We start from the raw sequence: 24,338 nt of genomic DNA, 5'->3' as shown, positions 1-24,338 counted from the left end.
TATGTTTTGCATTTTATTTAATTCAACCCTGTAAATTCAAACTAATATGTATCCTTATACTTTTGATATATTTATAGTCTTGACACAAAGATTTTAAGGAGTCAATCTGATTTTCAAATTGTTACCCATCCAGGATGTAAACATTCATATTGCTTTGCATGTACACATTACATGTATTTTTAAATCTCAGATTTTACATCATTTGTCCTCTTTGGTAATATCATGAGAAATAAGACAACATACCAGTAATAAAATTATCACCAGTGTCCATCTTAGCTTCTGCTGCAGTTATGGGCTGGAATTCAAGCCTCTGTTCTCTTTGTCAAAATGGGCTATTGCTGGCAAACATCACCACAATGATCATAAAAAGCAGAACATTCTTACTTTAGGATACTTAAATACATCTCTATAAATTGATCTATTTTCATTAAAATATAGATGCCTCTTGTAAAAAAGATAGATGTCCTCCTTTATTTTGTCCCAAGCATAATTGTGAAATTGGGTGTAATAAAGTAGTAGAGAAGTTAGAAACATATACTTCAGTATGACATTTACATTTATTATTTTTTTTTTATTTAGCAGACACTTTTCTCCAAAGTGACTTCCAATGAACTCTATGTAGTGTTATCAGCCCACACACCTTATTCACCAAGATGACTTACACTGTTAGATACATTACTTACGATGGGTCACTTATCCACACATCGGCATTAAATCTAACTAGTAACAGGGATAGATTGATTGATTGATTGATTGAATCATTCATTATCAATAACTGATTCTACAACAGAGGCACATGGGGGACAGGAGCCCATTCTGGAGACATAGGGTGGTATGGGCCGGAATGGATGCCTGTCAGTTTCAGGGTGGGAAGTAAGAAATGTTCCATATAGCACAAGAACATTAGTACAGAAGAAAACATTGTTCCAGATTAACTCAAGTATTTGTAATTCTATTAAAGAGAGGAAAAAATATATGGAATGAGAACAGTTGAGCACACCTATGCCGTAACGAATTTCTCTCCAACAAAAAGGCAACACGTTATTTCCTGGGATGGACATCTTTCATGATCAGAAATGTCCAACCAGCATCATCATAGACTTTTTCACAATGATTACTTTACCCATGTAACCATGTTCTTGACCCTATTGGATGGGAATGTCTGACAGCATTTAAAAAAAAAAAGGAAAAATAAAAAAAGAAAGCAATGGTAAACCATGTTATCTGCGTAAATAATGGCTGTGCAACTTAAACTGTCGAGATTGACCTTAAATGCACTTAATTTAATGATATATAATGCAACATGATTTAATGTAGGCAGAAGAGAAAATTGCTGCTGAAATGGCAAAGCAATCAGCGTGTTCTCCATATGGTAATGTAGAAATCAGTGTTCTTCAGTCACTGTTCCTCTGAAGAACCTGGTTAAGAAGTTTCTGCAAAAAAAGTTAGACCTACGTTGACTTGCAAAATTATGAATCACACTGAAGGTCAATATTAGGAACATGGTATAAACAAGCGATGTAGAATGTATTCATTTACATTCAAAGTTCTCCACCACATATTTCAAAATGTGCCCATTTGGAATCTGCACAAGGGTTACCTGGTATTTTTATTCAGCGAAAATGAACAATAGCGTAACGTTATTTATTTCAACATCATCTTTTATTTCGACTGCTTTTCTCTATTGGCACGCCATGTCCATCAGGCTAATGGCTCCTTGAAATTGGAGCTATTTTTATCTTTTGTATTTTATGAGCTATTTTTTTTATGTTTTTTTCTTTCTGTTATGTGCTTGACTGATACCTTCATCCAGAGCTACTTCAATGTTTCCCCACTGGATGTTTTACCTGAGCAGTTGGAGACATGAGTGTTCTGGGAAAAGGCAGCCTTCTGGACACAGATTTGTGTCCTTTACCACCATGGCCAAACTGGGCCAAACTGGTTTGTTCAGCATTATGGTCTTCTTACTGCCACCAGCATCCTTACACAGGGCTCACGGCAGGAGCATTGATACTTGGAGGGTATCAACATTGACATATTGACATTAGGAAGCCACTGAAACCGATGGTTTGGTGGTAGTTATTTGGGAAAAGGCTTCTTACTAAACCTGGATCATCCACTTCGTGTGACATCTGAACAAAGAGGATAAATCTACCCAGAGGAAAATGGGCCTCTCTGCCAATACCTACCACCACCTCCAACATATGTCACTTAAATTAACTATCCCGTCAGGTTTTTGTATTATTTTCAAATCCCAGTATAATATTAGTTTCAAACCCCAGCACTTGCTTGTAACACCTAATGATGTCCGCTCTGACGGTACTGCAAAAATGTTGCTTTGCGTGTGATTCCGTTCAAGCAACTTTTTTTCATTCAGTTTACTTTCTATTTATTTATTCATTCATTTCTTACAGTCGCTTGCTACCATGACTAAGCGGAAGGAAACAGATTTTGCAACCAAAGTGAAAATAGAGCCCAATGAAAATATAGTCATACTGTACCGTGACATAAATGACGGTACAGTATGAAAATTAGTAAAATTAGTGAAAAAAATATAAAAAAGCCCTATCAGACAACGTAGCATTCTTTCATGTTAAGCGTTTGTATATTATTATGGCTTATATTATACATTATAAAGGGATTTGCAATTAACAGCAAAGGCGACTCATGACAAGGTCATCAGAAGGGAACTCCGTCTTAAATCGGGGATTACCTCTATAACGATCCTGTACCACTGCTTACCTGAGATGAACACAAGAAACATAAGTCCATCCACCCAAGCTAAATAAATAAAATAAAAATCCACCAGCTAAATAAATAAATGTAAATGTGTGGTTTCCAAAGCAAGAGAAAAAGCTCTACTTACGTTCAACCCAACCACTGACAGTTTTCATCAAGCCAGTTTACAACATCAAGCTACTTATATCACCTATTTTTAGAGCTTGGTAGTTTTTACCGCAGCAATTTAGGGTCAGTACCTTGCTCAAGGGAACTACAGTAGGAGGTAGGACCTTAACCCGTGACCTGTTAATTCAATCAAAAGCAGCTCTTCCCACTGGTCTAACAGCTGCCCAGCATAACTCCCTCATTCGTAAGATTTATCATTTTCGTCTTTCCAAGCCACAGCACCTTTCGTTTTCTTTCTGGGCTCTTTATTAATGAGAGACTGACATCACAAGTACCCTTCGCTGTGGATGAGCTCCATCCTTCTAGGCCCTCGTTTCCCCAGGGATGCCTGCGGGGCTACAGCTGTCGGGGGCAACTGTCAGGAGGCTCAACACAAAGACCCGTGACAATGTGTCAATCAGACCCCCATCAGACCCTAATGCTAAGACAACATCCAAAAAAAAAAAAAAAAAAAAAAAACTGATATCGTCAACGAGGAGTCTATTTTAGTTCCAAATGCTTTCAAAACGTGACTCGGTTTTACCAATAAACGTCGATTTTGGTTGTCTGGATGGCATGTCTTGAAATTTTGAAATAGTTTGAATGACAGCAATATTATTCGTGAATAAAAGACTTACAAAAGTAATTTCCATACATCAAAACAGCATGATGAGAAAAGAAAGTGTAGAAAAGGAAGTTAAACAGTGCCCCCTGCTGGATGTACACTGAATATCAACATGTGTGTTTTGCAAAAACACCTGCAAATGTCCTGTTTTTCACTCTTATGTATAACAGTTCACCACTGAATTGAGTTTTATTTTTTTTTATTATTTTTTTAATGGGGGGGTGTGGTGGCGCAGTGGGTTGGACCACAGTCCTCCTCTCCGGTGGGTCTGGGGTTTGAATCCCGCTTGGGGTGCCTTGCGACGGACTGGCGTCCCGTCCTGGGTGTGTCCCCTCCCCCTTCAGCCTTACGCCCTGTGTTACTGGGTTAGGCTCCGGTTCCCCGTGACCCCGTAAGGGACAAGCGGCTCTGAAAATGTGTGTGTGTGTGTATTTTTTAAATTTATTCATTTAATTACATTTTTTTAGTCTAGGTGCTCCTTCGCTTGATATGCCAAGGTTACCCTTCCCTCTACTCAGTCTATACTGGTAAAAATTGTCTAGAATGACAAAGTGGTTCCCCAAGACAGTAAAGCTAAGAATAAAGTAACTTTGGCTGGGCTATAAGGGAACCTAACACTTCCTGACTCACACATTGCTATCATGCAGCTGTGGATTTCAGGGAAGGAAACCTGCCTGGTGGATGGAGTAATGCTTCCCCACACCAGGTAATGACACCACACCCTGTCAGTGTGAGCAGCGAACTCCACACTGCGAAGTTGAACTTCTGAAATTGGATAAGCGCCTTCTGTTTGAACCGTCTCCTTCTTTCAGCCCCCTCTTACTCACTGGAACACCTGAAATGACCCTTGCTTTGTGTTTCCCATCACAGCCTTCTATAGATTACCTGGGCTCATGCTGACCCTTCATTTTTCATTTACAAAACTCTGGGACAGGTGGTAGAATAGTGGCTAGAGGTGTTGGCTTTGGACCCAAAGTTTGCAGGTCTGAATCCCAACCGTAATACCTTTGGGCAAGGTACTGACCCTAAATTGCTCCAGTAAAATTTATCCATCTGAACAAACGTGTGAATAATTGTAAGTGGTTTGACATTGTAAGTTAATCTGGAGAAAATAATTAACTAAATGTACAATTACATAAACGCAGGTTTGTCTTCCCGTTTTTCAAGGCAACTTCACATAGACCCACTTAATATGATTCCTGACTTTATTCCAAAAAACTTGAAAAATAAATGCTGACTGCAGCACTTTTTTTTTTTTTTTTTTGTTATAGCCACAATATCTCATATTTTTAAAGGTTTAATATTTGTATGAGACTTTTTCGTTTTACAAATGCAGAGTCACATTTTACATAAAATTGGTAGGAGCAAATCTGCAAAAACAGGCAATGGGACCATTCTGGAATGGTATTTTCATTAAAAATAGCAGTGTATTCTCACTTCTTTCACAGCACGAGGATGCCAACAAATTACTAATGAGACACTTGGTTTTCTTTCATATTGGCTAAACATCAGAGCGCCACACAATTGCACAGCACTTTTTTCTACACCTTCTTTAAGTAGGCGGCATGAGTTTGTGACGTCTTGGCCAAATCGTTGTCAATAAAGTCATATAATGTGAAGATGCTCCGCCGCATCCTTTGTGGGGACTGTTCTCAGGGGTGAGCGTTCTACTGCTCAGCTTCAGCATTTGGGCAGAATCTATAGCTCCCTGTCAGATTACTTCAGAACCATTCTGGAATATTCTCCATATTCAGTAAAAGGACTGTAGTAGTTTCTTATGTCCTTATGGAACAGGAATTTTTGCATGTATCCAATGGTCAGGACATTTGTATTGGTAATGCATGAAAATGCTTTGAAACTCTTTGGATGCATGCATGTGTGTGTGTGTGTGTGTGTGTGTGTGTGTGTGTGTGTGTGTGGGAGCTGAAGCTCAGGGTCATGATCCGCCCATAGGGAACAGGGCTGAGATGCCGTACCTTCTTGAAGAGCTCGGCCCTCAGCCGATTGGTGTGCGACGCGGCCTTCTTCTTCTCCTCCTCCTTCTTCTTGGTTACTTCAGGTAGGCTGTTATAAATCCTGTTGGCGTAGGCAGTCGACACACAGAGAAGTTAAGGGGGCTGCTGGGGGCGGGCAGGGGCACCAAGACACCATGCTGACACAGGGGAATTTAGATAGGCTCCTCTATCAGCAAGAGAATGCGCTAGACATCCCAGATGAGACGATAAGACATCCCCTAGACGCTCGTTCACTATCACGAACGGAGCTTGTATTGTACCCTTATCGGCGAATTAAGATTCATTATCGTGCTGTCAGCAAACATTGGAAACCTAGAATCTGCACCGCCTGATGGGATGTGTTGTTTATGGGAAGGTGCAGCACCAAATCTCTTGTCGCAAAGCAGTGAGACCCTTCGCAATCAAAGGACCCAGGTTTGATTCCCGCCTCCTGCTGTAGTGCCCTTGATCGAGGTGTTTACCCTGAACTGATAAAGTTGGAGTAAAAATCTTTACACATCTACTCCTGTAATGTAACAGAAATGCTTATATGTATCTCCAAAATAAATAAATAAAATTATTACTAGGAAGGTGATCAGGAATCGTGGATATTCTGGTAAAGTTTTATGCAGCTACTTGTGAGATGAACGTTGGTTCATACGCTGGAACGAAACAAATTGTACTTAAGAATCACAGTCTGAATCTATGTCTCTCTTCCTGCTAATGTAGTGTACACATCGTATTTTCTATGAGATCTGCATCGCTTTGGAGAAAAGTGTCTGCTAAATGAATAAATATAAATGTAAATGTGAATGTAGAAATGACCGAGCTCTATAAATGGGTAAGTTTTCATAAATAGTTTAGTGTGCAAACCAAACATTATGTTTTTTTTGGAGCAACGCATCAGCGAAATGAGCAAACAAGGGTAATAATGAGTCATTTTGGCTAAAATAGACATTTGGCCACAGACTGACAATATAAATCTACAGGAAAATGAATTATACGTCTGCACAGATGGAAAAGGAGCATCAGGCATGTTCCCTTTTCCATTGTACGTTTACATTTATTTATTTAGCAGACACTTTCCTCCAAAGCACTTTCCAATGAACTCTATGTAGTGTTATCAGCCCACACACCTTATTCACCAAAGTGACTTACACTGTTAGATACCCTACTTACACTGGGTTACTCATCAGCAGAACATACTCTCTCGATCACTCACACACTATGGGTGAACCTGAATAGCATGTCTTTGGACTATGGGAGGAAACCAGAGCACACAGCGGAAACCCACACAGATACGGGGAGAACATGCAAACTCCACACAGACTGAGCGGGGATCGAATCCATGTCCTCTCACAGCACCCAGGCATTGTGAGACAGTGTTTGGTTTTGAATTACTGGCCCGTTTCTGCTTACTGTGATTTACCTGTTTTTACTAGTGCAGTACAGGATAAATACTTCTAATCAAGGGAATTTTACTGCGGGTCCTCTGAGTGTCAGGTGGCAGCTGTAACGACTACAGTACCAGGTGGACCTTAAACCAGGAACATTTAGGTTTGAAGCCCTTCACCAAGAGGAGAGCTGGACCTCCGCTACTCACCGTTTGGATCGGCGCTGCATCTCCTTCCCTGAGATGGCCCTTTCCTTGGGCTTGTAAAGGTTATCTGAAAACAAACACACAAACGCACCGGAACCAAGTCATAGTGGGAACATTTCAATTCACTGTATAATTTTTTTTTTTTTTTTAAATGTTTCTTCCTGGGGGGGTGCGGTGGCGCAGTGGGTTGGACCACAGTCCTGCTGTCTGGTGGGTCTGGGGTTCAAGTCCCGCTTGGGGTGCCTTGCGATGGACTGGCGTCCCGTCCTGGGTGTGTCCCCTCCCCCTCTGGCCTTACGCCCTGTGTTACCGGGTAGGCTCCGGTTCCCTGTGACCCCGTATGGGATAAGCGGTTCTGAAAATGTGTGTGTGTATGTGTTTCTTCCTGGGGCTGAGAAGGTCTGACTGCTTCTTATCGACACATCTCACTGAGCGCGCACAGCACGTCCAGGTCCTGACTGCATAATTAATCCTTTTTTCCTCTCTATATTTAGACTACCTGCATGAAAATGTAAATAAAAAGGCAGAAGCAGATTCCATGCTCGAGAACCCTCTTGGTATTTTCCACATCTGCCGTCTTACTGTGCGAGAACATGATCCACTGTAATTAAGTCTCCATAAAATTTTCTAATCACTTCCATTCCTAATATTAAAATATCCTCCATAAAATGTAACTGGAGTTGTTCTTGTAAACAGGAAGGTATAAAGCCACAAGATCTCAGCTCTAGAGGGAACATTACGGGCTTATTGAAGTGAAGAGCAGTCATTGCTTCAGCAAAAGGTACGCGTTCATCAATCGATTTGTTCGGGCGCAACATTTAATTAATCTCTGATTTCCTTTAGAGGGCTGTGGAGATCATAAACATAAACAAAATGTATTCAGGATAGCGCCGTCTCTCCCCCATCCACGCTCTGAGTTTAGAAACCTGTGGTACTGGCTTTTTACCAGCAAATGAAGGAAAATCCCAGAGGAATTGATAACGTGGCCCGACTGCGAGGGTACCGCGCCTGTCATACATCTTACTCTGAAGATGGACGGCAGTCTGATATGTCTGATAGCTCTATGAATAAATGCATGCGCAAACAACAAAGAAATACATAAATCTGCAAAAGGGGAAAATCTTGTCCTGTCTCAAATTCTTGTGTGTTGCTTTATGCCAATGATAAAAAATAAATAAAAAAAAAACTAAATTCAATCTAGAATGTCAAATGGTTTTACAATTTCATTAAACTATTTCTGAGAAATGTTTAATTTTGCTAGGTGGGAATACGTAGTGCTTTGTGCATTGCTGTGACAGCATCGGAGGTAAAGGTGCATGGAGGCGAGCAACAACATGGGAGGTACCGCTAAGAGGGAGGGGCTTAGTGCAGTTCCTCCTGCGGCGCCCTCTTCTGGCCTCTGACGCAGGCCCCCGACTTTGGCCAGTCCTCCTCTCCTGGGTGCGTTGCTCCAGCTGCTTCACCCTGTCCTGGGAGCGACTGATGAACTCTGGACGGAACAGCTCCAGGGCCTCCTGCAAGTCATTACCCGTGAGGCTGTAGCTGAGAGCTCATGGAGACACTTCAGTTAAAGAGCCCGGCATACAGAAAAGGATTTTTTAAATCCATGCCAGCTTCATTTGCGTGTTTTCGGCATATTCAGCAGAGGGCCTCTATTTGAGAACATGTGGATCAAACACATATGATCGTCATACAGCGAAAGTCGAAAGTTTGAGTACATTTGATAGAGATGAGCTGACATGCCACCCCAGCTCTTCTGCAGCAGTTCCCACAGCGGCGGGGCACCTGGGAGTTTAGAGTACTTTCCCACTTCTATCCACTTCGTCCCATACAGGTGTTGCTCAGGTGTAGTCAGATTGTTGACTGGTAGTGTTAAGTTCAGCACTTCCCACCTTTATAAATATACAGTCATGCGTCGCTTAACAACGTTTCGCTTAATGACTGACCAAATATATGACAGTGGTCTCATAAGATTATAATGGAGCTGAAAAATTCTTATCGACTAGTGACATCGTAGCCGTCGTAACGTCGTAGCGCAAAGTGTTACATGTTCATGGTGGTGCTAGTGTAAACAAACCTACTGCACTGCCGGTCGTATGAAAGTGTAGAACATTCAATTATGTACAGTACGTAATACTTGATAATGATAATAAACACCTATGTTACTGGTTTATGTATTTACTGTACTGTAATTTTTCTCGTTATTTTACAGTGGACTCTTTCTACTGATTAAAAAAAAAAACTGTAAAACAGTAGTGGGGGGCGCAGTGGCACAGTGGGTAGAACCGGGTCCTGCTTTCCGGTGGGTCTGGGGTTTGAGTGCTGCTTGGGGTGCCTTGTGACGTACTGGCGTCCCGTCCTGGGTGTGTCCCCTCCCCCTCCAGCCTTGCACCCTGTGTTATCGGGTTAGGCTCCGGCTCCCCGCGACCCCATATGGCACAAGCGGTTCAGACAGTGTGTGTGTGTGTGTGTGTGTGTGTGTGTGTGTGTGTGTGTGTGTGTGTGTGTGTGTTTAAAACAGTATGCTGTGTTACATCGGCAGCAGCATCATAAATCTCATGTTTACCACATCTCTTGACTGCATTGAGGTTATACCATCTAGGTTTGTATAAGTATACTCTGTGATCGAGGCTACACCATCTAGGTTTCTATAAGTACATTCTATGATCGAGGCTATACCATCTAGGTTTGTATGAGTACACTCTATGATGTTTGCACAACGACGAAATTGCCTAATGACACATTTCTCAGAACGTATCCCTACTGTTAAATGACGCATGTCTGCACTGTAAATAATAATAATGCAATAATGTAATAATAATAATAATGTATCCTGTTTGGGGGTGCGGTGGCGCAGTGGGTTGGACCACAGTCCTGCTCTCCAGTGGGTCTGGGGTTTGAGTCCTGCTTGGGGTGCCTTGTGACGGACTGGCGTCCCATCCTAGGTGTGTCCCCTCCCCCTCCGGCCTTGCACCCTGTGTTGCCGGGTAGGCTCCGGTTCCCCGTGACCCCGTATGGGACAAGCGGTTCTGAAAATGTGTGCGTGTGTGTATCCTGTTTCTTAGATAAGTCTCATGCAGGCCCCTGTTACAAAAATGTTACAAAGTGCACAACCTCAAATACTTTAACTTACTACACAGTCAAAGGTCTCCATGAACTTACTCTAAGTGTGAGGCCATCCAGCGTAGTGTTCTCCAGCCTGACACGTGACTGTGGCTGGTTTGACTCTGTGACCACTGGGCTCCATGACCTGGAAACACAGCCCACGTTCTCCACTCCGCATGGACCGTGTTTGGCCCCAGCCTCCATGCATGTTGTCCTTCTGAAGCTCCCGGCATCCACAACTGATGGGGTAAGCACAACCCACACTTACAACTTTAAATGGATCTATTTGAGGTGCTGAGCAGCACTAAGAGCATGTAATGTAGCGGTGATCGGAAAGCAACATCTGGCACATTAATCCTGCTCCGGGCCTCCTGCACTTTCTGGAGGACTCCAAACAAATGTTGAATCTCTCATATTGTCAGTAGGGATTGCAGCGCACCCTCTCCTGGGCTCTTCCGACACAGCGTAAAACAAATTATTTTATTTTCATTTATTTATTCATTAATTCTGACATGATTTCGTAGTTGGAAAAATGAAAGGCTAAGGATGAGTGAGGTTCCAATGCATCACATTCAGTTTTGCACATTTGAAAATATTAAAAATGTACAATGTGGCCATCCTTCATTCTTTAATAAAAACAATTCTGTGTCTACAATAGCCAGCCTTGATCATGTGGTGGGTTCTACTGAATTAGCTTGATTTTGTTTCTGATTGTTCACGAGCACATCCAACTTTCATTATAGTAAAGCAAAAGAAATGAAAAGACAAAAAGGCTCGATTACGGACCAGGAACGTGATTTGATTCCGATTCACTTTTCATTTTGCATTTCTTCCTCTTGTTTCAGGAACTGTATGTAGACAGTAACTGATGAAACCCTGAGTGCAACATATTGATCTCCAAATTTCTTTGTGTTTGCCCTCACTGTTCCTGCTGTTAGCTCCTTATCACTAATTCAGCCAAACTCAGTCTATCCTGTTTAGGCCTGTATGCCAAAAAACACTCTACTGTCAAACCCTTCACTTTTGCCTCATTTTTAGAACCTGTTTTGACCTCAGATCAAATAAATGTTAAAGGTATTTTGGTTTTGTGCAGTACAGCCATTTTCCACTTCTAATTTACTGCAACATCGCAATAACTCAATAGGCAAATGAGGAGTGCAGTAAGAAATTCCCAACATCTGTAGAGGGCGATGTGCATCTACTGAACCATGTGATGCCCTTGATGATTTATTGGTATGCATGTAAGTGTGCAGATTGAGAGCAAGACCTATTAACTAGATATAAAGAATCAATCAAAGGTGAAAAGCAGTGTTAAAGAGGCTTTAGACTACGTATGAATATCATATCATAGGACATCTAGGTACATGCATTCATCCGCTCTCATATGTAAATGAGGATCACTCAAAGATCCACGGGAAACAGCATTAGCATGAAGATTCTTCATATAGTAGCTCAAACACCATGACTCTCTCACCTTCAGTTGTCCCGATAGTTGCTTGTAAGCCTCTGGTACGCGTCCAACAAAGACAAGTGTCCTCATTTGCAATTCCAACTTGCTTTGCATTTTGTGGAGGTGATTCATTCGAGTTTCCAGGTGGCCATCCAGCAGATAAAGCGTGTGCACTGAACTTAGGCTCAGTGTTGCAAATGCGGACGTGAAGTCTTGACCTCCACTGGACTGATGAAGGAGGAGTGGTGATGCCCAGATCAAGTGCCATGTCCCCCGGCACCCCACAGCAGCTCAGTGGATTCTTAGATGTTTTTGATACAGGTCTCCTCAACTGGAGAGGGTCATGAGGAGTTGGTTTGTAGGTAGTCTTTATGGAGTTACTCTGTAATTGAAGAGACAGGGTGGACCTATAAATAACTGACTTTGTGGTCTCAACATCCAGGCCGTCCTCTCTTAATGACACAAACAGTGACTTGGTCAGGAACAGAATGGATTTTATGTGACTTGAGGGAACCTTCAGGTGAACACAGGAGTGGAAAGGACTCCAGACTGAGGACCTGGAGGAACCAATGGGGGTGTTCTTCTCTTCCATCTTGCTGAAGCTGTGCCTAATCTCAGTTAGTCTTGTCCCAGAAACCCTCTGGCTAGAACAAAAACACAGTCTGTAGTCTTTCATTTTCATGATGGCTGCCTTTTCCTTACCCACAGGTGGTTGACCATTGCAGTTGGACTGGGTGTGTCCCCTAGTAGCGACAGGGGAGATGAGGGTGGGATCTGGCTGCTCTCTACCAGGCAGGGTCATGGTGTTGAGATCAGAACACACCAGGGGTGCAGCATCAGGCCCCTGGGGGATCCTCCGTGAGGTGATGGTTATGTACAAAAAGCTCATCTTCGCCTCAGTGCCAGCTGGCACCAACTGTGCAGATTGTGCATTGCCATTCGGGGACCATGGTGGGCTCTGAGCTGAGAGCAGCACACAGCTCTTCTTGCCAGGGTCATCCAACTGCATCCCGCCAGAGAGAAGAGGAAAAAATCTCGGAACCTCTTCCCATTCTTTACAGGGGCCAGCTTGACTTGGGGGCAAATTACTCTTTTGGGAAGTTGTGTTTTCTTTGCCAGGTGCCTGCGTCAGGAAATAAATTGAAAAATCATTACCTCGTCCTGGGCTCTACCCTCCTCTGACTCATATCTGACAACTCTGAGTTACAAAAAAATTGTGTTATTTTTGGCTACCACTGTTGTCAGTTTCTCTGACCATGTTAATCTACAACCTGTTGGGCAGCAATGTTATATATCAACTTTAGTGTCAATGCCTTCCAGCAAAAAAAAAAAGAAAGGTTTCTATTCATAATCATAAAAAACAAGTCTTAAGCATGTGTCAAATTACATCCTTAATGGTCCATACAAAATTCTGTAAAAAGGGAATGGCTCACATTCTGCTACATTAAGATGGCATTATAGACATGCTGAGTGCCTTTCCATAGTATTTTAATTTTAATTCCTATCTTGGTCAGTAACCAGATTTTCAGGAAAGACTGAGCCACCGCTCAGTTTCTGGGATTTGTTTACACTGAAGACATAGAAGCACACATTTGTCCAGGGAATGGAAGAGCTACATTCTGCAAACTGAAAGCTGTGCAGGTTGTCAACAGTGCCCTTCTGATAAAGTTTATTAAATAGTTTTGACTCAAACAACAGCTCTTTATCTTGTGCAGCTCACAATAAGGTACTGAATACGACAACGGGCCCTTGTCCTCCAGTCAGAAGTAAAAGATTCAGGTTTCAGACGGTGAATGTTACACTGTAACGTCTACTCCACAAGTCTTTATGAGAGAAAATAAAAGTTGCAAATAATGCAACCCAACAGGTAAAACCGATAAATACAATATGGATTGATTGAGAAGGAAAATAGAGGCAAAATTAATTTAAATGTTAATTTAATAGCTTAATATAAGCAAATCTGATTCTTTATATGCAATAAGAAAATAAAATGTCTTTAAGTGAAGATGACTGATTTATTTCATTTAAAACGTGTATTTTAAAGTTAGTAACCAGAATTCATAACTTTCCAATTAGTCCTTATTGAACGTGATTCGGATGAATATGGATCAAGAGCAGATATCCATAAAAAGGCACATTTACCTGGCTGATCCTGGATGAATCTTCTGCAGGAGATGTCAAAGTTTTGAATCCCATCAAGTTTGTCTTTTTCTGTGCCAGGTTCTGCTCATCTGTGGAGGTGCAATGCAGATGGAATACATATTTTTTTAAATCCAAACCAGGCTGAATTTATCCTTTGCATAGCAAGTGCAGCGCATAGAGTGGGGTTTTCAGATTTACAGGAGACTCAGGTCTCCGGTATTTATTGCCCTGCTTCTAGGAGCTCAGCCTTACGGAGGGAGCTACGAACAGAGCAGTGGGAGGACTGACCAAGCCAGGTGTGTGATCCCCACCCCCTTCCCAACAACGCACGGCTGTCACTCCATACGGAGAGATGAGGTGTGACCTGTTGTTTCCTCTGCTGAATAAGCATTTGTTCCTAAACCGAGGAGCGCCGGACACCTGGAGTCTGAACGACATGGTCGCGGATCAGCCATTAAAAAAATTAATAATTATACAGTCTTGCATTCATCTATAATTTGAAACCCAGCAACGCAATACTTTCACTGAGTACACAACAAACAGTAATAGAAAACTGCACTAGTCTAATTTTTAAACTTTGCTAAATTACTTGAGTTTTTGATTAAAGTATACGTAATGGAAAAAAGCAATAATTCTATATTATACAATAATCTATAAAATATATAACAATACATAAAACAGTGTCATCCTTCAGAAGGTAAGTACTGTAAATGGCTCTGTATAATCCAAGTGTGAATGTGAACTCAATGAAAATATCTGATCATACAGATTTCCAGTGGAATCATTTGTGTCATTACCTCCTAATTAACTGCATAACACTAATTGTTTAATCACATTTTTTCCCTTGAAAACTGTCTGCAACAGCAAAACAGATTAAACTGACAGCATCCCTTATGCCAGTGTCAGTCGCCATCTGGCACCATGGCTGAGAGCAATGGTAATGAGTGGGCATTAACAACCTGTTTCCCCATAAAGTCCTTGATAGCCAGAACTCCCCACACCTCCCCATCCCCCACCTTCAAATCCAGACACATAGAGACATCCCTTCCTGTCCTCCCACCTTCTGTTGCCACTTACCTTTCAAGTGTTATATCCATCAGAGAATGAGAATACCGCATGAAACATTTGAAAATATGGAAAATATAGAAAACATCTACTTAGTAAAAGAACATATATTTTAGAGAAGAAGAATCTGAAGATTCTTCTTCTCTTTAGGCAAGAAGAATCCCTTAGCTGAAATCTGAAGAACCCAACATTTTCACCCTTTTTTCTGCAAATCCTCACTTGTAACTGAGCTGTCACTGTCAACAGTGTATGGTTTAAAGTGTTAGTTTATAGAGAACATATCAGCTGATGCAAAAATGAATCGAGGAAACTGCAGAAAACTATTTCCCTTTGACCAACAGGCCATGCATTTTTCTTCATACCAAGGTTTTTTCCCCCTTTTTTCCAGTACATTAAACGGAGGAAAACATTTATATGAACCATGACAGGTAGTGTTCCAGTGTCTCATAAAGCAGGAATGATCCATGCAGTAAACACTTTCGCGGTTACAAGTGGGTACAAGTGGTAGAAATCGGGTTTCTTTGCAGAGCAGCAGGATTCACATTCCATGACAAGTTGTGGAACACAATGATCAGGGAGGTGCTCAGCATAAAGATCCTGCTCCTCCAGACTGAGAGAGGCTAGTTAAGGTGGTACAAGCATTCAGTCAGAATGACCTTTGGGTGCCTCCTGTTGGAGGTTTAGCAAGCATACTTCACCGAGAAGGTATTGCAGACCAAAACCCAGGAAACTCTGGAGAAATTATATATCATACAATCTTACTCATCTCTAGGATATTATATCCCTGGTCTGTCCAGGGAATGTTTGGTGATCTCTGAGGAGCAACCGTAGGCTGTTGTTGCAGAAATAAAAGTATTTTCTGTCTTGCTTGGCCTGTTGTCACCTTGACCCTCTCCAGGATAAATAGTGGTGGATAAATAATGAATTCTGTCAAGAACAGTATATTATTTAAATGCCAGATTTCCCAAGAAAATCAGCTGTGTATTGGCACCTTGTCCTAGTCAAGGTTGCGGTGGTCCGGAGCCTGTCCCAGAATCACTCGGTGCAAGGCTCGGAGTGGCGATGCCAGTTCATTGTAGGGTGGTCACACACACACACAGACACACACACACACACACAATGGCCTATTCTCATAAAAGCAAAAAAAGAAGCAAATCTGCAGCCGAAGACATTTCCCCATTACTCAGTCTTTTTTGCATGTGTATCCTCTATAACAATTTTCTTCCATAAACTGAATTCTTTTGACTGATTCTTTCTGGTTTTCAGAAATCTTGCAGTACATCTGATTAGCTCTCAAAGTAATACCTCTGTATTTCCACCGGCTAGGAAAAACCACAGATATTTAGGAAGACAGATTGCTATTGACAATTACAAACATCCAACCACAAAATCTTGACTGTATACCTGCATTTCTTGCATAAAGCAGTGAAAAATTGATTTCAGTTTCAATAGCAATATGTGTCCCAGTTTCAAAAAAGTCATGAATAAAAAATATTGCAGCACCGTATTATAATAAACTCTCTAAGGAATAAAATCGCACATTCTTGGTTTCTCTTGGTCTAATAAACGTGCTCTATAAGAAAACTAGGAACTGACTGAACAGCTGCAGAGTCCACTGAGGACAGCTTTGAATTTGTTTTACAAGCCCAGTGTACCATGGACTTCCACATTGTTGTTACTTGTCTTGTCAGCTGTGGCTGGTTGAATACAAAAAAAAAAAAAAAAAAGTATAACAACAAAAGCTGCCAGCTCATGCCATATGGAGACTAAAGGGAGACTGTAAGATGTATCAGATTTAGTTTACATGTACCCAACACAGTTTTTTGTCTACCAAATACTTTTGTCTGCCTAGAATACTCCTCCCAGTCTTGCACCATCCTCTCCTAGTCTAATTTGACTTGTGTTTCTGTGTATTGTTTCCTTTGAATGCAGCAATTCAGCTGGCAAAGAGCACCTGACACAAAATAGGGATTTAGTGTGACACTACGGGCCTCTGGGCTATTGCGAAAACAAGACAAAATGCGCACAAGCAAAGCCTTATAAATAACAACTTTGTTAACAAGTAACTGACAGACAGCAACACTTAAGGTATCTTTTCTTTCTGGCTAAAAGACAAAGCACAAGTTAATGTTTTACACTAAAGAGCTATTTACTCATATGGAAAGTATCTACAACAATTATGCAGTGGCAGTTGGTCCCCAGCTAACAAATGCTTGAGTAAGAAATTTTTCACCATTACATACTTCGAGAAGTATTTGTTTTTTTTGCATAAAGAGAGTTAACATACCATTTTCAATTGCGTGCCAAAGCTTCACGCGATGCACCGATCTCATTTATTACGTTTAGTAGTGCGGATGATGCTTTTCTCCAAAGCAAATAACTGTTAAGATAACAATTACTAGAAGTTTACAACTATTTACCTATTTACACAGCTGAGTAATTTTTAGTGGAGCAATTTAAGAGAAGTACCTTGCTCAAGGGTACAACAGCTGGAGATAAACCTGCAGCCTTTTGGATCCAAAGGCAGCAGCAGCATTAATCACTACACCACCAGCCGCCCCTGAAGAGTAAGGGTTGCCTTAGGTCTTTTGAAAAGAGTGGAGGGCCTAACAGAAGATGAAAACACTGTAGATGATCCTATGAGTTCTACATCTACTAGTTCTAAGCCTCTAAATGAAGTGCCACTGCTCTGTCATCATACCCCTTCATGTAATACCTCTGGCTTTGAGTTCATGTGCACCTGCTCTCTGCACTTCAAAGTAAATAAGATGCAACATAGATATTTTTAAACATTTACAAAGATTATGCTTTTATTTCTTATTATTAAACTTGTATTGGTTATTAGTAAATTTTGTTTAAACCACAGGGTAATTACAGTAATTGATCCCAGATCCAGAGATGAGCACAAATTCCCTGGTCTTGCTCTGGGATACAGTTTTATATTTGGTTTTCTTATTTAAGTCATTCTTGCCACAGGATTCAGAAGATACAGGAGCAGGCACAACCTGCCCCAGCTGAAAGAGAGAGACTGTCAGCTGTGCCACTCTGTTCCCATCCAAAAAGGCCTACTGTTGTCTCCCTCTCCACAGAGCTGTCGGGGCTGCTGACATTTACATTACATTTATTCATTTATTGGGCACTTTTCTCTAAAGCAAAGCACAGCTCAGAGTGAACAAAAGTGCATTTCACCAGCAGGCATAGAGATACAAACACGCCATTCTCAAAGTACAGTGACTTAGTCCAACACTGTTTTTACCAGTCTTCCACTGGTTATGTTTGAACTACAATTCAGTAATGAACCAATGAATCTCTGTCCCAATTAAACTTGTAAGAAGGGGACCAACTGTATTCTTTTTAATATAGTCTTTTTTCTTTAAATTATTTTCTACATAATGCTAATTAAATGTTAGTAAATTACCTGTCATGAATTTTGCTAAGTATGATTTTCTGCAAAATATTTATTGTTTGTCTGAATTATTAAATTTTATAGTTCTGAGAAGTTAAATGACTTCAGAAAAAATGCATACAGTAATGTAATAGATTTGTGTAATAAAACATGCTTACCTGTGTGTCTTATTTCTCTGTTTCTTGAGGAATGTTTCTGCTGATGCTGTTGTCCCTGGAAAAAAGTACAGTACACAAAATAAAAAAAAAAAAAAAAAATTCAAACTTACTTGATGAATTTTGGTGTACATGCTGTATTTTTTGCCTGGCCACATGAAATAAAGTTAATAACCTAATCAATGTGTATGAAAGACAATAACAAGACATGTAAATGTGAAGTTATATTATATTGTATTTCTTATTTTCTTTAAAGAGGAGTACTTCATCTAATTTAACTGGTGTATAATCTAACCATCATCTAATTGATGATATAGAAGACCTTTAAGTGTAACTGCCAAATAATTGCTGAGCTGTTAAAGAAAACAGAACATTAAAAATTTAAAAAAGAAAATTAGATTTCACCTTCAAACAGTAATAAATCAGAAGCAGGACCACTGGAATTAAACAAAAATATACAATGATTCTTTAGTTATTTTAACATTTTTGAAAAAAAAAAAAAAAGAAAAACATCAAGCAATCAAATGTGCTTCAAGCCCCAAAGAATTACTCAGTCACACACACCCACAAACATACACAGTCAGGTACAAATGGTTAGCTGGCAGGTCTTGTTGCTCTCAGGCATTAATAATGCAGTTTGGTCTTCTGGAGGGACTTCATTGTATTGGTGAAAGTAAATCAGTACTCACTTTTTCAATTAAGCTTTATTAGGGGGTCCTTTGTTCAACTGTTTTTGTCCTACGTGGTTTGCAGTCAATATAGATGGGGCATAATTGGTACGGAGTTTGAACTGCTGTCCCACGAGGAATACTGGAGTGTCAAGATTGCCCACTTGATAACCAAACATTTTTTCTCAATTGTTCTGTAATGCTGCTCCTTTGGTGACAGCCTTTAGCTGATATACAAAACAGTGCTGCCCTCTCTACCAGCTTCCTGGGAGAGTCCTCAAGCACTTGTTGACCGTCTATAGCATGAAGAACATGCCAAGAGAGATCGAGAAGACAGTTTCTTTCATGACAGGAAGACAGTCAGGCACTGTTTGACCTAAAAATTCAGAAGGAACTGTTGGTAATAATTAGCCAGCTCTGGAAAGGGCTTCACCTGCTTTTTGGTCTTGAGCATTGGATAGGAATATATAGCTGTAGTCTTATCTTTTTAGGGAATACCTAACCCACACCCATGAGGAACCCCAGATACTGAACCTCACTCTTTTCAATCAAACGATTTGTTGGGTTTGCTGTAAGCCCAGTCCATCTGAGTGATTTCAGGGCCATCCTAAGCTGTACTAAATGCCTCTGCCTGTCAGCGCTGTAGATAATAATGTTATGTAAGTATGCTGCTAAAACAAAGCAGGGGCCATGCAAAGTCCAAATGGCAGAATGAAAAACTGGAGAAAACCAAAAGGAGACAAGAAGGTGGAGTCTGAAAACAAGGCAATATGCCGGTAGCCTTTTGCGACATCCATTGTTAAATAAGAGCAAGTAAGATGGTCCAAAAACTCATTGAATCAGGGCACTGGGTATGTGTCAAACTGGCTCCTGCATTTACTTTCCTGTAGTACAAAAAAACAGTGTAGAAGCCAACAAAATGAAAGTGGTTCCATAGCCTTGCATTGTTTCTGTCCTGTCAGAGTGTTTTAGTACACAGTTCAAAGAACAGTAACAAGATGTTTGTTAACACAGACTATGGAATCTAGGTGGATGTAAGAGGGAGGAGCATGTATGTGGGTGTGTTAGTGTGTTTTTTTTCATTATAACCACTGTAATAAGGCTCATATTGGGAAGAGCATGTGTGTTAATGTGCTTCCACCCCCTACATGTGGTTGTCTTCTATTAGTTTAATAAAATGTACCTTGTGTATAAAATACCAGTTTAGGTTCTAACAGGGAGTTTCTGTCATTGCTGTTGAATAGATGGCAGAGATGAAACTATTAGATAAGTTTCGTATTATCAAGGTCAGGGTATGCTTTGCCTCATGTCCTACTCGACCAAGATAGGCTCTAACCCACAAGTAGAGTGGTTTAGATTAGAGAATTAGAGAAGTGCTAACTGATTTTAGATTAATTATTACAAATTATGCTCATTTATTGCAACTTTATCTCATTAGTTTGTCAACTGATTATGCTTTTTAGAGGGAAATCTGTAGGAAAATAGTATCAGATATGGCAAGTATCAGTACACAGATATTGTAACTTTTCAGCTCAAAAATGAAGAAATGAATGAATTGAAACAACACAATCTCAGAATTTTGCAGACTGCAGTGAAGAGACATAACGAGTCATCATTGTCTCAGGTATTTCAAACCTATAGACTGGAAAAAAACATAATAGAGCAATATTGCCAGTCGTGAAAAAGTAACAGATTCATTTGACACTTCAGCTGGAGTTCAAATTTAGCAGCATGCAAAACAATTCTTTCAATTATAACAGTTTGCTCAAGCATGAAGTAATTGTGTTAACAGGAATGACAAAGATTTGATCACATGAACTGTAATCTTTCAGGAATTCCAGGATTTAAACCTGGAATTCAGAAGAAGGGTAGAGGGGGAAAAGAAGCATCGATAGAGAAGTTTCATGAACACAGCTGCTTTGAAACACACACGTCTGTGGCTGTATGCACTTTTTTGATGGACATGAATTACTGTTTTAAGAATACAACTGATGATGTATATGTCCCCTTAATAGTCTCAAAAATTGTCAGAAAAACATTTTAATTACACTTTTCTGAGAATAAATATTTTGGAAAGAAATGTATTTTTAATGGCAGGGGGGTGCAGTGGCGCAGTGGGTTGGACCACAGTCCTGCTCTCTGGTGGGTCTGCGGTTCAAGTCCTGCTTGGGGTGCCTTGCGATGGACTGGCGTCCTGTCCTGGGTGTGTCCCCTCCCCCTCCGGCCTTGCGCCCTGTGTTGCCGGGTAGGCTCCGGTTCCCCCGCGACCCCGTATGGGACAAGCGGTTCTGAAAATGTGTGTGTGTGTGTGTGTGTGTGTGTGTGTGTGTATTTTTAATGGCGTTAAGAGTTTGGTGATTCAAATATAAATCTGAAATTGATGTCATAATTCACTGTTCAGGGCATAGAAAGTCACATTCATTTATACAACTGAAACACTGAATGTATGGGGAGCTATTACTTTTGAGACAGATGAAAACTGTATCTTGTGGCTCAATATCTTCTGACTGAAACACTAATAATTTTGTCGATATTATAATTATTCCTTCTGCAGAAACAAGAACTGAATCTATGCCACTGGCTAAAATTGTGCAAAGAAGAAAATATGTCTCACAATATATGGTTTATAAATGTCTGGTACAATTTAATCATATAAGACTGCTTTAGTGTCCTTAAAGGCTTCAGCATAATCTAATAAGCAGATTGAAAACTGAAAACAGGTTTAAGATTGATCTAATTAAAAGTTTTTTTTTTGAAACACTGGTATATTTAGGCATGGGATGAGTGTACTGGTGAGTGTCTTACCTGGCATGGAATCATTTCAGGGTCAGGTCTTTGACAAGGAATGCTGTACACCACTGCCCTTCTCTGGACTGGCAGCCAGCCATTTTGAACAGAGGCCAGTCTGCAGAGTCGGACCTGCTCCGTCTCTGGGGGGCTCCAGATCCGGGCAATATCACAGTGAAATGGGGGGTCTGCTGTTACGGGGCAGCTGGAGATGGAAGCATCCTTACAGCCCGGGGTTGGCTTGCTGAGTAGCCCAGGCGTAGACAGAGTCTTCTTTGAGGGACACAAAGTCTTGTCTTGGATGGGGACTTGCGAAAGATGCCTCAGCCCCCCCACTAGCCCATCCCAGTCACTCCAACTGCTCTTTTTGTGGTTATGGGGCATCCAAGCCAGGGGTAAGATTTCCATTTCTGGTGTGAGAAGGTTCGAGTACCGATTGTCTGCTCCCTCACTAAGCTAATCCAGTCCACCCCTTTGGACAGAAGATCAGCTGAGTTGTAACCTACTACTCCTTGTGTCTCAGGTAGCGGGTGAGCAGCTCTCAAATTTCAGCAGCTGCATAAAGGGCCCTCACACACGTTATTAAGGAGCTCGTCTGGAAGAGCTCTTGCGGTTGCCAAGAGAAACGGCAAGAATGTCCTAGGGTGACTTTGGTAAACATCTACTTCTCCAACAGTGTTCCGTTATCAAAGGCATGGAAATCACAAGAGAAAACAAAATCTGAGAAAGAAAATGTATAATTTAGATCATCTCATGATTAGCATACAGCAGAGATTTCTCCGTTAACGTTGCATATTATATCAATAAAAAATAAGAAATTTCTAGTTTACCTGATTTTTCGGTGCCATCAAAGGATGATAAAAAGATCACAGAAGCCATCAGGAAATTCCATGAAAGCAATGCTATTAACAGCCCACTCGCCTTCTAAGAAGTTTGAGGGAAAGCTTTTGGCTTGAAATGTGCAGACGACACACTCGTTTGTGGTGACTGAAGAGTAGGGGAGCTCTGTGGATGGAGAGGGGAAGGGTGGTGGGGGGGGGCACCAAGGCTCATTCGCCACACGAGCCTCTTTGAATTAATAAAAAGGCTTACAGAGCCGAGAGGGCAACAGCAAGTCACCAGCAGCACTGCACACATGTGCAGAAGAAACTTGCTTCTGGCTTTGTTCTATTTCAGACACATACCACATAATATATTTACATAGATGCTGCTCTCTTGTGCCAGACCTGTTTTATTATTACCAGAGTAATTTGAAGAACTGAATTACATACTGAATTATTCTTCCTATCGCTGAAATACAAATAATTTTTGATAGCAGACAGTATATATGAAAATGTCGAAGGAAGGCTCCCGTTGTGGTGTCCTTGAGCAAGACCTTACATAAATATTCCTCTGTATGGATAGGTATATCCATTACAAAAATGATGGGTGAAGGAATCTGTAAGTAAATTCATTACAGTGTCACAAATGCTTTACAGCAACTTCGATCTAATATATTTAACCTGTACTGGTCAAGGTCACTGGGTAAAGAAAACATGGGATGAAGTCCAAGTTTGGGTTGGCTTTGTATTTATATTCATTCCTGGAACAGGCAGACATTTGAGAGACATTATAAACAATGTTAAATTAAACTTTTTTAATGGAAACAAATAGTGGCACAAACCAGTGACCTGATAAACAGCTTTCCACTATGTTATTTCCATTTTATTGTAACGATTACAGTTTGTAATTATAACAATTTTTTTCTACGCTGCATTTGTTTAACTGAACAGGCTTTTGAGTACTGTGAAATAATTTTGGTTATTAAATCTTTTAGAAAAAGTAGTGGTTTTAACTGTTGTATAGCTGTGCATTGAACACTGAAAAAATGAATTTCAGAGATAACTAGATTATTAGACGTTACTTTGCTTTGTCATCTTAACACGTAGAGCAGTATTAAATAGAAATCGTAGAGGTGCGCTCAGTTCCACTGAGTTCACCGTTCTTTTAAAGGAAATGTGGAAGGGCCAGATCTGATTCAACGACCTGACACTTTCATCCATTACATCTGTACCTGTCTATACTGCTGACTATTCAGCTGGGGGATTTTGGGTTAAGTGCTGCTATGAGCAGTGCTAAAGGAAAAACCTCCCTAGAATTCAAGCCAGTAACTTCCCAAGACGATATCCTTATTCACCACAACAGCACAACACACACACACACACACACACACACACACACACCATCTGAACCGCTTGTCCCATATGGGGTTGCGGGGAGACGGAGCCTAACCCAGCAACACAGGGCGTAAGGCTGGAGGGGGAGGGGACACACCCAGGATGGGACGCCAGTCCATTGCAAGGCACCCCAAGCAGGACTTGAACCCCAAACCCACCGGAGCCCCCCACAACAGCACAGTGAGCTTAAATATATGTAATACAGTTCCATTCATCCATAAATAACTCAGTTATTAGAA

General features: G+C 40.9%; 1 protein-coding gene across 1 annotated transcript; it reads right to left on the bottom strand.

Moving 5' to 3' along the window:
* Window positions 1-690: 690 nt before the first annotated feature.
* LOC108932714 (uncharacterized) lies at window positions 691-22,843 on the bottom strand. The gene is made up of 10 exons (XM_018749282.2): window positions 22,714-22,843; window positions 21,902-22,603; window positions 18,432-18,486; window positions 13,803-13,891; window positions 11,685-12,783; window positions 10,268-10,449; window positions 8,451-8,619; window positions 7,109-7,172; window positions 5,488-5,587; window positions 691-1,433 (listed from the first exon to the last, which is right to left on the bottom strand). Exons 2-10 carry the CDS (start codon window positions 22,289-22,291, stop codon window positions 1,395-1,397), a joined length of 2,187 nt encoding a protein of 728 aa, XP_018604798.1. The 5' UTR covers window positions 22,292-22,603; window positions 22,714-22,843; the 3' UTR covers window positions 691-1,394.
* Window positions 22,844-24,338: the final 1,495 nt, after the last annotated feature.

The sequence above is a fragment of the Scleropages formosus genome, chromosome 4, assembly GCF_900964775.1.
Source record: "Scleropages formosus chromosome 4, fSclFor1.1, whole genome shotgun sequence".
NCBI classification, from domain to species: Eukaryota; Metazoa; Chordata; class Actinopteri; order Osteoglossiformes; family Osteoglossidae; genus Scleropages; species Scleropages formosus.
The sequence above is the reverse complement of the archived record's forward strand: the minus strand, read 5'-3'. Positions and strand labels throughout refer to the sequence as shown.

Coding starts and splice junctions, on each gene's coding strand:
- LOC108932714 (XM_018749282.2), bottom strand. CDS start 22,291: ATGGAAATCTTACCCCTGGCTTGGATGCCCCATAACCACAAAAAGAGC. Junction 7,173..8,450: donor TAAGCCCCTCCCTCTTAGCG/GTACCTCCCATG, acceptor GTTTGTTTTCAG/ATAACCTTTACAAGCCCAAG. Junction 5,588..7,108: donor ATGCAGCGCCGATCCAAACG/GTGAGTAGCGGA, acceptor CTACGCCAACAG/GATTTATAACAGCCTACCTG.